This window comes from Polyodon spathula, chromosome 17 (assembly GCF_017654505.1).
Source record: "Polyodon spathula isolate WHYD16114869_AA chromosome 17, ASM1765450v1, whole genome shotgun sequence".
NCBI lineage: Eukaryota > Metazoa > Chordata > Actinopteri > Acipenseriformes > Polyodontidae > Polyodon > Polyodon spathula.
The window spans coordinates 30165522-30182133 of record NC_054550.1 but is presented as its reverse complement, the minus strand read 5'-3'; the positions used below and the strand labels follow the sequence as shown (position 1 = coordinate 30182133).

Here is a 16612-nt window from a genome sequence, read left to right as displayed (position 1 = left end):
AATACTTAGCCTTTATATGTGGTGTGTGCCTTTTGCTTATTGTAAATGGGCTCTGCGAATGTATTGCTTGCTATTAGAAAGGTACAAAGACAGCATAGTACCGGATGACAGACACTAGAAGGTAGTTTACCTAATAAAAGCTGACTCCAGCTGAAACGCATTGTGTGGATCAAATAAACATTAAGAATTGAGACAAGCTGAAGATTTTCTACGTGTAGCTGTGCAGACTTTAATTCCACTTGTCTTCTTAGTTTTATAAAAGTACCCAGTACTAGTGAAATTGTGTTTAAATGAAATTAACACCTAATTAACAACTAAAGACTGTGGGTAGTGTGAGTAGCAAGTATAACAAAAAAGATACAGCCTGACACCCAAAGAAGAGTGGGCGTTTAAGGTGAAGGAGATACCAGTCAATCAAGTAAATCTCACACAAAAACATGACAACAAACAAAAGAAACACACTACGGGAACTGAATCTATATCCATTGCACCACCAGACCACATAGATTAGTGCAGCAGTGTGGAAATAATGTATGGGTACCCTGTACCTGTGGAACTCTCAAACAGGCTTTAAAAAGAGTGGAAGAAGTGTAGAAATGAAAAATGATCCCAGATTAATCAAAATGAATAAAAAACTAAATCTAAAAAATGGAAAATAAAGATCTATGCAGATGGGAAGAAGGCCACATATAATGTAATAAAACACATTTTATATATGAAAGTAGCCAATTCAGTTCCCATATTTTAAGTAATGTTTACTGATGCCTGTATCACTGTTATAATGTTCTAGTCTGCTGAGGAAAATAGGATCAAAGGTGCTTTTTTAAAGTATCTAATTTTCCCAGTTAACTACCTGCTTGTTTTTGTCCATAGTTAGCTCTGCCGTCTCGTTCTGCTTCTCCAGATCACTTTCAAGTTTCTTACACTTTAGTTTCCAGTGCCTGATGGACTCCTGGGCTTTAACTTTCAGTTCTTCTTTCTTTTTGTCACTCTCCTTCTTCAGGAGTTCGGCATGTTTAAGCTGGTTCACGTGCTTCTCAGCTTCCCTGCCATAGTCCTTCAGTTGAGTGTCCAAATCCTCAATGTGGAGCTCCATGCGCTTTCGGTCCGTCTCACAGTCTTCGTAACGGTTCTGAATTTCTTTCAGCTGATCAAGCATCCTTAGCTGCTGTTTCTCCCTCTTATCGAGGTCTGATGACAGCACCTATCAAAGAAAAAGAAATAATTTGAAAAAAAATAATTTCAGTATATTAAAAAAAACATATTAGAAATACTTGGTTAAAAAAATGCAGTACTGGGAAGAACATGGGATTTCATTTTGACTTTTTTTTTTTTTTTTTTTTTTTTAAGCAAACAATTATTTAAATATTCTTTCATTTTGATGTTTTGATTTAGCTGGAAAACAGAAGTACAGTTCCCAATAAATTTCAAACAAATGTTTGTTCAACTATTTGTGTATTTGTCCCAGCACCAGAAAAATGTAGAATTAGTTTTCATGTAGGCCAACTTGTTGTTGTATTATTATTATTATTATTATTATTATTATTATTATTATTATTATTATTATTTGTTATTATTATATGTACTAATACTTTATGTTATTTCTACCATAATGTTTGTTAGTGCGGCTTCTGATGCCGTTAGAGATTATGATTTTTAAGTATTAAAATGAGTAATGTATTTTTTTATGTTTAGGCAAATGTTCCGAGCAAAGCGCTAACCCAAGGGCAGTTTAAATCTGAACATTTATTTACAGACATTTTATAAGCCAAAAATCTAAAGTATTTTTTATAAAGTCTATAACAGTCCACACTGTAGGCTTCAAAGTGGTCTCATTAAGCTTTTTTTTTTTGTTTTAAATTAGGCTTACTATACACGACTATGTATTTTGGTGATTTTGCGGATGCTTTGATATTTTAAGACCTTTTTCCAGGATGTACCTATTTAATACTACACACCAAATAATTATACTATGCAGATGCACTGAGAATGTTCACTGACATCTTCTGATCAGGCACACTTTTACAAATTGCAGGAGAACGGGATGTGTGTTATGTACACGGGAGGCAGTACACTCTTGGTTATAGTATATTACACTGTATACAATAATACCTCAGTTGTGACTGAAGACAACAGGATTAAGCACCTGCTTGAGGTTTTCTACACCTTATTCCAGTATTTTATTTTCAACCTGGAAAAAAAATTCCCTGTATGCTAAATATCTAATTAGAAACTAATCAGATTTAAGAATAGTCTCAAAATATTAAAATACTAGGATCCTCTAAATTGTAAAAAAAAAAAAAAAAAAAAAAAAAAGGTACACTAAATGAAACCTCATACAGACAAAATAAAATATACGGTTTAAAGCAGCAGCATAATGGTCTGTTAGCATTGGTTTTCTCATTTTGCATTTAAAACAAAAAACAAAAAACAAAAGACAATTTTATATATTTCCTCCACTGTATCAGAGACGAATGTATTGCAAAATAAAACCAACAAGGGATCTTCCAGTTATGAAGAATGATTACAGTAAAACATTCAAGTCAATGTGTTAATGTAGATGAGTTTGACTGATAAATAACAACATTAGAAAGAGGGTTTTACAGAACTGTTTTCTTTGTTGTTACAAATTACTTTTATCTCTGGGAAGCGGTGCTGAACTGGGTTCAAGGAAATTGCATTCATACATTGATATATGCATTTCTCAAAACTACACCCCCAGTGCCTTTCACCATTGTAATCCTGGTAATGTCAGTGTCATACAAATAAGCTATGGGGAAAATGCCTGCTGTTAGTCATAACCAGCTTTTCACAAACCATTAAAAAAAACAATATTTGATGTATAAATTTGTTCTCATTATCCAATACAGCTCCTAAAAAAAAGTGAATGAATTCTAGATTGAAAATAGCACGATTAATCCTCCAGAGAGCAAGAAGTCCTTCTCATATGCGCTACTGCTAAAGATGTGTGTTTTTGGACTTCCAGCATGATCACATTTGAAAACAAGACATTAGCAGGTTCATGCATATGTAGAATTGTATTTACACAATTTGAATTGTTAATTGATTAAATCAGTTCCATGCTAATTTCATATTTTATTTATTTTTTCAGCACCACAAATGAGTGCTCGGATTTATGTATCACGTAAAGTGGTTTCTTATGTGTTATTTTATGTATACTGGATTTAAAGAGTTTGTCAATAAGACTGAGGTGTAGATGTGCTAAAGTCCAATAAATAAAAATAAGATACCATAAATGTTTATAAAACATATCAGTTTCTGAAGAAACACAACACTACCTCAATATGAGCAAAGAGTTGAGCTTTCTCCCTCTCTTTACGCTCAATGGATCTTTTCAGCTCCTCCAGTTCAGATATGACAACATTTTGACTGAGCTGGAACCTTAGTTCTTGTATCTGTTTTTCCAACTCTTGCTTCTCACGGTCAGATCGATTAGTCACTGAAAATAAAATGAATAAACACATAAATATATAAATGGCACTACAGAGACCAATTCACTTTATTTCATCAACAATTACTTTCTGAAAGAACAAATATTTTTCTGTTTTACATGTATAAGCATTTCAGCTACCGTAATATGTTTTAAATTACTGTTATACCACTGCGATGTGTACTTCATTTAAAAAATGAAGCCTTTCAGAAAGCATAATGAAAACATTAACTCAAAACAAGATCATTCCATTAATAATCCATAACTTCAAAAACACTCATAGATTATAAAACCTATGTTGTTTCTCAGATAAAATGGTCTTGATTGTAGACATGTTACTCAATGGTCATTTTGAAGGCAAGCACAGAGGCTCTTACCTGCGCTTAGCATCCTTTGATCCTCCTCTTCTTCATTACGACTTCTCTGGAGAAGAGCAATCTGAGAAATCTGCTGCTGCATGTCCAGGCGATCTTGCTCGGTTTTCAAAAGCTGTGTGCGTAGGTCATAGACCTAAACACAATTTGAAAATGTTTAAGCGCTATGGGCTGCAGTGAAGTATTAGATAGCTCGTATGTACAAACTAACCCCATAATGGTGACCCTTTGACTCAATATCAGGTGCGCACATTTTGTTCCTAATTTGTCCTCCTTATAACGGCAAATGATACCATTGCATACTGACAAATAACAGAAGGTTTATTCACTACCTTCAATGTATCTTGTATCAATGTATCAATGTTTCTTGTACATACTCACCCAAGAGGCTTTGTGCACTGGGCAATTTCATTCTTGCAAATAAATTTTGCAATCCATTTGGGCAATCTCTGTTCATACTGTAGCCATTCTATCGATGCAGGTGTCAACAGTGAAACATTTCCTTATGAATACGCATTAACCTTGAGTTTCAAAGTTCACTAGCAGCCTCACGATGCTTACTGGTTCAGAATGCATTATTAAATGTGAATTAAGCTCAACATGAGATTTGGCCTGATTTACAGAATATACAATTGGTCGAAAATTTGCTAAAATCAATACCTGTTGAAGAAGAGTGTCCCGACCCCCTTCAGACTGGTCCAGTCGTCTCCGCGTTCGCTCCAGCTCTTGTTCAATCTTAGTTACAGAACACAATCAATTATTCATAAAAATAACAAAGACCAAGTCCATCATTAAATCATCTATACTAGCTATACTGAATTCTGCCATTATACTGGTCCCATGCCCTTAGGTGATGTTGATGGGTAGTACTTTTTTTTTTTTTTTTTTTTTTTTTTAAACTATTTCTCCAAACTGACTTTGCAAGGCTGACATTCCTTATCTGAAAAATTCTCCACATCTATAGTACTAGGATTTATTTTCACACCATCCAGGAATCATAAAAGAGGCATAGTAAACCAATGTTGGAAAATTTGGAGATTTTGATGAGTATAACAAAATGCTGAATGACTATTCAGTGCTACTCCTAATACAGAAAACAAGTCTGAATCATATTCCAATATACAAGAGCAGTTCTAGCTAAGTGGGACACAGACAAGTACTTGAAGTTTATGAAAAAAATATTTCAGAGAATAGAAATGGGGATTAGAATCTGTCTCTGCTTATGAATATTAAAATCTAGCTGCACAAATTACATAGTATAAGGTCATTCCACTTATAATATTGATAAGAAAGAATTGGTAGCAGTTTCTTTTGCAGGAGGCATATCATCTCTGCCACCTGAACAGAAACTTGTGTCAGCAGACGTGAGCTGGAATTGGAAAAAGCCATTTAACCCTTTTGTTTACCTAGCCTCTCCTCTGCAATAAATATGAAATTGTGCCACATTTAGACCATTCCATGCACAGCAGACTCCCTTACAGACATAGTGCCTTTGAGAACAATGCAAGGCGTGCTCTAGTTTTCTTGACTAACAGAAACTAAACTATGCATTTGTACAAAATGTTCTTCAAATCAATCACTGATTCTACTTCAATTGGCATTCCACTAGCTTGACCAAAATGATAGAGGGTTCCCCACAATTCTTGAACATCACTTAGTTTATCTGTGTATAAATGAAATTCATAACTCACTTTTTTTTTTGTAAAATAGAGAGAATGAGAAATAGATGAAGATCCTTACTTTAGTAACTGCAGCTTTCTCTGAGTGACTGTAGTTCTACTCTAATCTGATGGGTAATGGATAACATTCATTTGTTTACTACTCAATTGAAGCACATAACTGCAGCACAAAGAGACTATAAATCCCTCAACCTATGACTGAACCCAATGAAAAACTGCATAAAAAAGAAATAAATCCCACAATCCAAATCCAAACAAATGTCTGGTGCTTCAAAAAAAATCTGCTTAAAATAAGAGCTATAGGCAGCGAGGTAGTGAGTGTTTACTAAATGAAATGGTTAGTTTTAGAATGGGTGGCTGCATAAGTAATCATAACATTTTCTACCAAGACTGATTGTATTTTGGGGCACAGAAACAAATCTGCATCTTGAAAATGTTATAACTAAACATTTTTATTTGATGCAGTCAAAGGTTTTAAAGGCACCCCTGCTTCCTGCTTTTCCAAGACATCTTAACACAAGAAAGGGGCTGAAGAAGCCATTAGCAGATTCTATCATAACCTGACACACTTCAATGGTAGTGTCTTTCCTAATATTTAAACACATAATCATAAAACATAATCAGCTGCTTGTTTATGCAATGGCACCAATCAATATATTACAGTTTCAAATATGTTTAGCTTATTTTCTTGGTACGCATCTCGTCTGTAACGTAGACAGGCTGATTTTATTTTAAGATGGCTGACTAAATTCTATGCTACTCACATCACATTAGAGTAAAAGTAAAAGTGTTTTCTGTATCTGTTTTTATTTTCCACTGGGCAGCAATTATCGTATGTGAACACTAAGCTTTATTTTTCTTCCTCTAAATCATGACCTGTAGATTAAATTGCTTCTGAGTAGCATAGGAGGCTGTGTGGGTCCAGTGGTTAAAGAAACGGGCTTGTAACCAGGAGGTAACCGGTTCAAATCCCAGCTCAGCCACTGACTCCGAGCAAGTCACTAACCTCTTTGTGCTCTGTCTTTCGTTCTTTTAAGTGACTCTGCAGCTGAAGCATAGTTCACACAACCTAGTCTCGTATCTTGTAATGCGCTTCGTGATGGTGGTCCACTATGAAAGGCACTATATAAAATAAAGATTACGATTAATTAACAAATCTCTCTTTCAAAGTTAAAGTGACAATCTAACATTATTTTGTAACAGTTTCTCCCTTTTTTATACTGTGCAGTTTATGGTTTGGTTCAAGAATCATATTTTTCACTTGATGGACAAAGAAACACACTTTCTGCACCCGTCTCTTGCCTTCAATTCATAAAGCATGCATTCCAGTGGAGAAGATCATCTTGCATCCACCTAGAAATCAGGGCATGGGCCCACATGTTTCAGATACTTACTTGACATTACAAAATGCCACGTAAAAGTTACTTCAGGAAAAACTTGCAGTGATTTAAAAGTTCCACTAAAAACATACAAATATATTATATATTATTCTACTTTTAAGACTTGGCCACTTATGAGATGTCTTCAGTAGTTATCACAATAGTAAACCCACCAGTGTGGTCGAGGTACCCAACAATGGGCAAAAGGTTTCATGGATCAGCTAAACAGTGGACTTACCAGGTTATATAGTTACTAAAGCATAACCTCTAAACAAAGTGTTATAAAATATTCTAGCACAGTTGACATAAAAATAGCAGAAAATACCATGTTGACACAACCCAAAAGTGTACTTAAATGTTTTAGACAAATCAGGGATGTGATGAGCTTTCGATTTTGGTTGGCAACTGCCACTTTCCAAGCTGATGAGGGGAGTACTCGGGACAGAGATAGAAGAGAGAAGCTAACAAACTATCACAGACCCCTTGCTGTGAGTTACATAGCAATCTGTGATGAGGCTGGAGCAATGCTGGAGTGTGACCAGGGGGTCCTAATGGAGGAAGGTGACAATCTCTTTACACTTCACCATGTCTGTCCTTGTTTTGAACATTCTTACCTGGCTCTTTTCACATTCCGTTTTCAAAAACGCGTTCTTCATCACCTCCTCCATTTCACTGCCTTTGACTTCATGTTTTTTCAAAGCCTAAAACATGACAAAGGTTCAGAGTGTTTTTTTTTTCTTCTTTATTTTTTTTTTTTTTTACACAAACATGAATCAAGCTATTATGTTTCCATAAAGATCAAAGACTGTTTTCCATGGGTTTTTACAGCTATTTTTATCGTGAGAAAGCGAAATACCCTGCCCTCAAAGTCGCGCTGCCAAAAGGACGTCCTTTTGCTATTTCACGATGTATTCGTGTGACAGCGTCACACAGTCATGACTGTTGAGTCAATTTTCACGTGCATGTAAACCCAGCCATTGTCTCCATTCTCCTAGAAATGACAATCTCACAATCAATGTCCATGTGAAATCAAAAACCTGAAGCACCAACTCTTTCGATGCTTCCTCCAGCTGTGCATTGGTGACTCTCAGTGCTGACAAAGCAGATCAGCAAGGACATGGATGGGTTCGAGGCACAGATTTTCTACTTGAAGGCAATGACCCATTACATGATCTAGAGTCAGTATCAGGGATAAAATAAAGAATACCCCAGAGTGGTCAAGGCTGCCAATGGCATAGAGACATTAAATAGAGAATAAAAGAAGGTGTTAATATCTGCTCAGAGCATGTGTATTGTTGCAGTATTAGTGGATTACCAGAATCCAATACAAGAAAAAGAAGAAAAAAAACTGTTTATGATGATAACTTTAATAACTGAAAACATGTTATATTATATTTTACTTGTGTGTCTAATAAAGGTAATTAATGCACACATCTGAAAATCAATAATCACTGAAATGAAGTGGCTTAAGTATGAATTGTAATTGAAGACTCCATTAGATTTTGATTCCTCTCAGCATTATTTTATATGGATGGTGTAATACTAGTAGTAACAATTTTCTAGCTTTCCTTTCTTTACAATCAAATGTTCAATAAAAATGTTTGATCATAAGATTAAACACTGCCATCTGGTGGCCAACTATGTAAATTAAAAAATAGAACAGAATTAGCTATCTTATAACTCACTTATCAAGTAACCAAAAAATGTCACCAAACTGAATAAAGTTATCATGTCTAGGCTGCAGAAAATAACAGAAGTCACTTTTGATTGCAGGACACTAAAACGCTGTCAGGATGCATCTTTATATGCTGTTTTATCCGTCAGTAGTTATTCTGTACAATTGTTTATAGGTTGTCATAGATGTCTATATGTGTGAAAGCCGAAATCTGTTAAAACACACTGGCAGGCATTCCTAAAAGCTGGACTGGAGACTTAAGAGAGTATACTAAAACACTGTTGTGTATACTGAGTGATATGTAACCAGTCATTGAACAGACTGAACGTTTGTGGATGCTGAAGATACACTATATGGCTGCTTTGAAAAATTCACTTATATTGGGAAGAAAAAAAAGATTTTTAGACTTCTTAGTTTAAATATCCGGTTATACAGGTTTTACTGTATATTTTCAAGCTGTAAATCTATTTTATTATTGTAATGTGTAACAGTAAACAGTAATTAGACTTAATAAGCAGTGCATAACATACTAAACCTAACTCTTCAGAACGTGCCAATTATGAAATTATAGCATATTTGAAAAAAAGACCCCTGCCCCAATCTTGGTTTATTGCCTGTGACTTTCTTCTTTCATCTTTATGTTTTTCTTCGTGCAGCCCATGACTTACCTCCTGTCGTTGCAGCAACACATGTCCGAGCTGATCCTGACGTCTCTCTCCATGTTGTCGCTCGGTACGCATTTCTCTCTCTATCTCCTGCAGACGCCTTCCCACTCGTTCAGATACCTTTAAACCACCAGAAAGATAACCAACATGTGTGCAGGTTTTATTACTGCTTTAATACCTTTAACATATGAGCACAACTATTCTCATTCTCAACAAGATCGTAAGTCACAAGTGGTGATCTCATATTATTTGTTAGCTTTAGGAAAACGTGTAAGTCATCACAGCCAAGATAGCAGACCTGTTTAATGTCTTTAGGATAATATTATTTTTGCTTCAGTCCCTTATTTACATGTTTGTTTATTTTTTTGCATGGAGGGCTTATGCATAGAAAAAATGTGGTATTTAAAGCAGTAATGAAAGGTCTTAGAGCAGCCATTAAAAAACATCGCCTTTTTGAGTTTTTTCACTTTAAATTTCAGTAGACAGACATAGTATTTATTTCCATGAACTAACACACTTCAAGTTCCAGGTATGAAGTTCAAGGATGTCATTTTGAGTTTTTAATGCGAAACATTTAGTACACAAAATCAAGTTTAATACAAAACATACGAAAATAGAAGGTACAAAACTCACAGCTTCTGCCCTCTGTGATTCTCGGAGTCGGCTGGACAAATCTTCCAAAGTTCTTTTAGTTTCAATCTCAGTCCTGTAAAAGAGCATATTGATCGCCTACGTCTTAATTTCACTGATAAAAACTCTCAAGATAATACAGAAAGGCTCCAGCCCCTTAAACAATCCAACATTAACGTGGTGCCATTATGTCCATAGAAGATACCAGACTGAAAATCTAAGTGTTTCAAGGGATAAAGAACGCTAATTAACAGATACATTATATTACAGAATGGGGCTCTGCCAGACCAGAACAGTGATAACTACCCATGGATGATTTTGTGTGTCAATATTAGTAGTATTTCGAAATATTTTTTAACCATGTATTCTAGTAAAGTACTACATTATTCACGGTTGGGCTTGCATTTACTTTTCTTACCATTTCTTTCTTGATATATATTCCCTACTTTCCAGTTTTACAATGCTTAACCTCTAATATAAATTATGTAGACATTTCTTTGGCATTGATGGATTTTAACTGCTACTGTAGAGTAGATTAGATTCATGTGACATAGGACAATTTACTCACTAGCACATTATTAATATTTCCTATAGTATATGCCTACTTTCTATTTATTTTTTTAGTTTTGAGTAAAAAGTTTTGCAAATCTGACCTTCTGAAATTATTTCAATAACATTGCATGAATACATTCTGAAAACTATTTTATGTGTGTGAAGATGAATAAACCCTCACCCAGTCCCAGCGTTTTCATGATCTAGTTTCCTAAATAATAGCTTCTATGGGCTTTTTCAGGCACCATCACAATTCTTAATACTTGTAAAGGCTATTCATGGCTACTAAAATAGAAAAGCCACACAGAAATCTCTGGATGACACAGTTTAAATACACCAGTACTGAAGTGTACTTGAAGTTAACAGCATGCTTCCTGCATCAGATAAATTGTGGATTAAAGCAATATTTTGAATAACGCTTGAATATGATTATTACTAAATTCAAGTAAACATGCAGCAATTATAGTAGTTATACAGCTTTAAGTAATTATTTGATTTAGTATATGTTCCATCAGGGTGAGTTTTAATATAATCCTTTATCTTGCCCTGGAAAGGCAGCAGCCCAGTCTCCATTTCCATGTAATGCTTTCTGCAAAAAGTGTCCAGTACTTTGCCAAAATGTGTGGTGGTTTTGTAATGTACACCTGAGAGATCTACATTGATACTTCTGTATTTAACTTTTATTATTATGTTATACTATTTCATGAAAACAGTCTAATAACACATACATGACACTATTTAAATATTTTAAATATTAGGAGAAGGCAGTCAAAAAGTGGGAAAAATATGGTTCTTGATGAAGAGGAAAAATTAAGAAGTAAATGAAGAATGGGAATGAGACAAACTAGGGAATGTAATGTGTGAACGCTGTATTACTTTTTCATTTTTTTATTATTTTCGATTGAATTGACATAATGTAATCACTCAAACGGCCACTAGGGGCCTGGGAAGCAACAGGATTCAAATTAAGAATTCATCAATTGTATTACAACAAAATGATAAGCCGAAGTTAAACTAAACAAGACAAAATTGTATCAAACTTGCCCCTCCCCCCTTTTTTGTATTATTAATGCTGCTTTTAGTTCCAAGTGCCCCTTTTGTATATCTCACATCTGTAAATATCCGGTCTCTTTATTCTAACTTGACTGTTATTTTTGTACATGTTAAATGCTTTTGTGTCAGATTTAAAATTACAGTCAACAAAAAAGCAGAACAGTAGTTAGTAGTAAATATTTTACTTAGGCAGCTTTACAGAAAACTGGTGCACTGAAGTCTGTCTTTATATCATGAATTAATTAGTATTACTGGCAGCCTTTTCCGAGATCAAGAAAGGAAACCTTGAACATTATTTGTGTAGAAAAGAAAAAAGCATCAAACCTATTTCTCCTGACAATCTCTCTGTCAATGTCATCACCAATTCGCAGCTGGTCACTGCTGAGGTCTCTGACAGACTGGTGTAATGAATGCACCTATAAAAGGAGGGATGTTAAATTACTCCATTAGATTATGTTAGTGTTTAGCACAATGTATAAACAATCATGTTCTGCTATACCACCCCTCCGCCCAGAGTAAACAGACCACTCCATTAGTTTCAAACATTTTTAATATTAAACTTTGTAGTGTTATTTCCTTAATTTGATACAGTTTAACATAGTACTATTCCATTTAAATTATTTCTGTTATTTAAAGCCACTTTTAGGGTGCCATAATTAAAATGTATCCCAGCCTGAATTAGTAAATTAAGTACTTTTGTATGGAATACTATATAAAGCTACTATTCCAGTCAAATAACACCTAGCACAACAATTTCAGTTCTAATATGATGTATTACTTTTCTGTTACAGAAAATTGAAAGTAAAATCAAGTACAATACAACAGAGCTGGTAAAAAACTGGATTTAAACACTCAGTGGAGATTCACAGAATCTACTGCAAAACACGTGTTCATTATTCTACCTGTATTTACCATTGGGTTAAATCTACAAATAAGAATAGGTTATTAAAATGTAATTTTTGTTTGAAAACAAGTGCAAGGGCAAAGAATGTGTTAAAAGGTTTGTATCCCTTTCAGACTATTTGTCTTTGCCCTTGCACTCACAGGGCTCAAAGTCATATAAATATAATGGGTGGTTTAAAATATGTACGCAGTTCTATAAAATGCTCAGCATAAATAAAATAATATATATATATATATATATATATATATATATATATATATATATATATATATATATATATATATATATATATATATATATATATATATATAACATTCCCAGTTTTGTCATGTATATTTAATAGATATAACAAGTCTCACTGTGGAAGGGTGAATATCAAATTTTACCACCAGAAAGATCCTGCCGGTGTATTTAAAAAGCTGTGTTTGTGAGTCTTGGTTTGCTTACATGCTCAAGTGGGTTCATTTCATCCACAAATTGCACAGTCGCAGACCTTGACCTCCCTCTGGCGCCTTTCGAATCCCTATAGTCCCGGAGAGGCAAGGTAGGCCGGTAATGATGACTTTCTATGAAACAAACACAGAAAGCAATTACGATTGCTCTGCAGGTTTGCACGCACACTTGGGTGAATGTCATTCTAATACATATCAACAGTTTCTCTTTTCAAGTCATGAATAGCTGTTCAATTTCCCTACACTTTGCTGCTTTGGAAAACACTCAACAAAATGCTCTCCATGTGGAAACTCCAATTCAGAATGCAGTTACTATATCTTTAAAGTACCTTCAAAATATTGCAATCCAATGATAGCTTTAGTCCTATCTTGGTAAAATGGTCTAGTTTTATTATTCTGCCTCAATTCAACTGTTTATTTGATTTGGAATTAGCAGCAGCATATTACAGTTACACTCAAAAAAGGCCAAGATATCCACACAGACACATACAGTGTGTCATGACAAATGTGTACCGTGAATGTTTAAAAAAAATATGTATAAAATCCAGTTTATGTATGGAAGATAAGAGAGCGTGATAAAACTATGGTGACAATGCAAAATCAACGCTGTTACCATGTACACCATGTAGAGTGGGACAGACAGACAGGCGGACAGACAAATTATTTTTTCTTTTTTTTTTTTTTCTACAGCATTGTCTGTTTTCTTTCCTTCCCAATAAGCACCTGAAGTTGTAATATGGTCAAAATCTAAAATAAATGGACAAAAGTAAAGACCAAATCATGAAGGCATATCCACAGTTATTCCTTTACAAACTTACCAGAAGCTGATCCACCATCTAAGTCACTTGTATGTATAGTTGATCCAAAATTTCTCCGTAATCGCTGGCGCCTTAGCTGGTATATAGACTCTTCTAAATTGTCTCTCAGCTATAAATTAAAATAAAATAAAAATTAAACAAATTAAAAAACATACCAGAATTATGACACTGAAAGTATTTCAATGAATCAAAACACAGATTTTGCTACTTTAATAGGAACACTAGCCAAAATAAAGTAGGCACATCAAGAGGCAACCAATGCTATACATAAGAGAATGTGTCAACTGCAATTTAGAAGACCTGTAGCACTTTACCTGTTATGAGAATGTAAACTTCAGTATCTAACCAAAATGTAATTATATGTCTTTTGTAAATTAACAAACAAGACTACACATAGATATCAATTCTGATTTTACAGTAATCAGTATCTGGAATGACTGTTTTTAAGCTTTTAATTCTTTGGTGTTCTCCCTTAAAACTCAAATCTAGGTTTTAGATAGAAAGATTCCTTAAAGCAGTTATGATATTTAAAGTAATACAAAAACACAGATTATCAGTCCTTACTGTTGTCATTGCTTCTGCTTGATCCCCTGTGTGCTCTCTGTATTGGCCCAACATCCGATCAACATTATTAAGATTTCGACTTGTATCCTTGGAGTGGGGGAGTTAATGACAGTTATGTCAACCAAGTTTACTTTCCAAATTGTAGTTTATTAGTACTGCTGTTTTAATAAGGAACAACAAAATATCTGAGTCAGCACTTAATTACTACAATGCCACCCCATGGAAACAACATTAGTCATTCCTTTAAAAAAAAGAAGTAATTACAAAAATACGCTTAACAGACTTACACATTCTGCTACAGATGTTTTTTTTTTTTGTTTTTTTTTTTCTCAAAGTCCCCAGATTTTAATGATTTAACAATGGCAGTATTTTGATTTGCCACCGTTTATTTCAATTGAATAGACCCCACTGTCTTCAGTACCATCTGTAGTCTAGTAGGTTATATTAATACCTGCAAAGTGCTTGCCAAAGTTTCAACTTTCACAGAAATGTCTCCAGACGTATTTATTCTGCTTCTTCTTTGGGGGCCAAAATGTGTGACTCGAACCGGTCCTGGGCGGTTTCCCCGATTCCTATGGTAAGTATCGGAATCACTCGAAGAGTCTGCCATTGGTGTGATTGCTTTGGTTTGAAGATAAACTACATCGAAATAAATAAATATACATAAATAGATAGATAGATAGACAGATAGACAGACAGACAGACAGACAGACAGACAACTCTAAAACCACGCCCACATTAAATTCAATGAAAAACTACACAGTCGAGACGTAGACTTACAACACAGGCAGGTATAAACTAAAATATGAGTCAATCATATTGTGATCATCTGCAGCCTACAGCACTGTACGTCTTTAATCAGCACTGCAGTGTAGTGATTTTATTTATTTATTTATTTGACAGGATCAACGTCTTATGTTTAACATTTCTGACATGTCATAAGATGTGTTGCACCCAGATTTAGCTATGAGCTCATTTTCATTGGCAGTTCCTGGGCAGGTGTATAGAAAGGAAGAAAATAAATAAACAAAAACAAACAAAAACGGAAATTGAAAATAATACAAATAAAGTAACATTTACAGAAGGGGCCATTTGAAATTGACAGTTCAAATAACTAAGTTATCTCCTCAAACATAATGCAATTATTTCCTCCAAACAATAAATAGCTACCGTATAATAACGAAAAGAAAACAGCAAAACATGTACAGTACCAAAATAATTATCGTCCCACCCGATTTTAATAATCGCAGTACAACAATTTATTAGAAATCTACCAATAAAACAGTCAGTAACATAAGTTAATCAAGTCAAATAGTATATTTACAATTCGTAATCACAGATGTCTTTTTGTTTTAATCATACGTTTAGTTTATAAGTAAAATCTTTTAAATTCATGAGTACCTTCAATGTTGTCTGGTAAATAATTTCAGAAAGTTACACCATAGTGAAAATACAGTTTGTCTACATTTTGTACATTTTCCACAATGTATATTGCACTTGCATTTCAGTGCAGCGATTTAACAGAAGAAACATAGCTTTATCGATTTTTTATTTGTGAAAAGTGCACAGCTTTCCATTTTGACAGATGACAGCAGAAAAACCGAAATAACCGCTGACGTTTGATGATTGGTGAACGTCCACGCTTTGGTAATATAGTAACACGAAGAAATGAGGATGTCTTACCTGCTTGTAACAAACTCACAACAACTCAAACCACATCCTTTTTTCTGCAACTGTTATTTCACCTTCTATTACTGCAGCTATGGCAACTTGAACTGGCCGCCCTAAAACAGGAAGACTGTGAGGACCCACGGCGTCGCAAGCAAGGCAGGGAGATGTAGTTCTTAGTGTGAAATTCCAGTTCAGAAAGGCAGAGCAGAAGGTTGGTAAAAAAAACTACAACGCCCAGCAAATCCAGAGCCAGCTACTGTTGTGCGATATGCAAAGTACAGCCATGGTAATGGTCGTCTACAAATGTCCCTAACAGAATATTTGCGCCAATAGACCCGCCCTTTCACAAGAAAACCACGAGTAGATTTTTTTTTTTTTTTTAATCAAACTGCAAAGTGCAGTAAAGCAATGTTTTTTTAAAGCGACAGTAACAAAATACGTTAATTGCAGGAAGTAACCCTAAACCAACGCGATCTGCAAAGTGAAACTCGAAAATCGAGCATAAATGTTTTAAATCATTGTAATTTAAAATACAAAAACAATGTGAATTAACATTAACGTTTGCAGTGTCATTCTTTCTTATTTGCTTCCACAGCATCAGCATTCTGAGAGACTAGCAGTGAGTTTACATTATCTGTGATAATCCATATATTAACCAGATAAATTACAAGCTCAAGCTAGCTGGCAGTATTTATAGTGCTTGGTATTTACTATTCAACCTCCAAATCTATGTTCAAGGCAAACC

The 16612-nt window shown here is 34.5% G+C and overlaps 1 protein-coding gene across 1 annotated transcript in view; it reads right to left on the bottom strand.

The window, feature by feature from the left end:
* Positions 1-15981, bottom strand: part of LOC121329682 (centrosomal protein of 128 kDa-like) — a 40838-nt gene extending 24857 nt beyond the window's left edge. Inside the window, exons 1-13 of the mRNA XM_041275389.1 lie at positions 15880-15981; positions 14648-14835; positions 14197-14283; positions 13633-13741; positions 12810-12928; positions 11783-11874; positions 9857-9929; positions 9227-9343; positions 7498-7584; positions 4486-4560; positions 3829-3961; positions 3300-3460; positions 854-1204 (exon numbers count right to left, since the gene is read on the bottom strand). Coding sequence (XP_041131323.1) covers positions 854-1204; positions 3300-3460; positions 3829-3961; positions 4486-4560; positions 7498-7584; positions 9227-9343; positions 9857-9929; positions 11783-11874; positions 12810-12928; positions 13633-13741; positions 14197-14283; positions 14648-14806 — 1563 coding nt within the window. The 5' untranslated portion in view covers positions 14807-14835; positions 15880-15981. The remainder of the gene's footprint in view (positions 1-853; positions 1205-3299; positions 3461-3828; positions 3962-4485; positions 4561-7497; positions 7585-9226; positions 9344-9856; positions 9930-11782; positions 11875-12809; positions 12929-13632; positions 13742-14196; positions 14284-14647; positions 14836-15879) is intronic.
* Between the last annotated feature and the right edge of the window lie 631 nt (positions 15982-16612).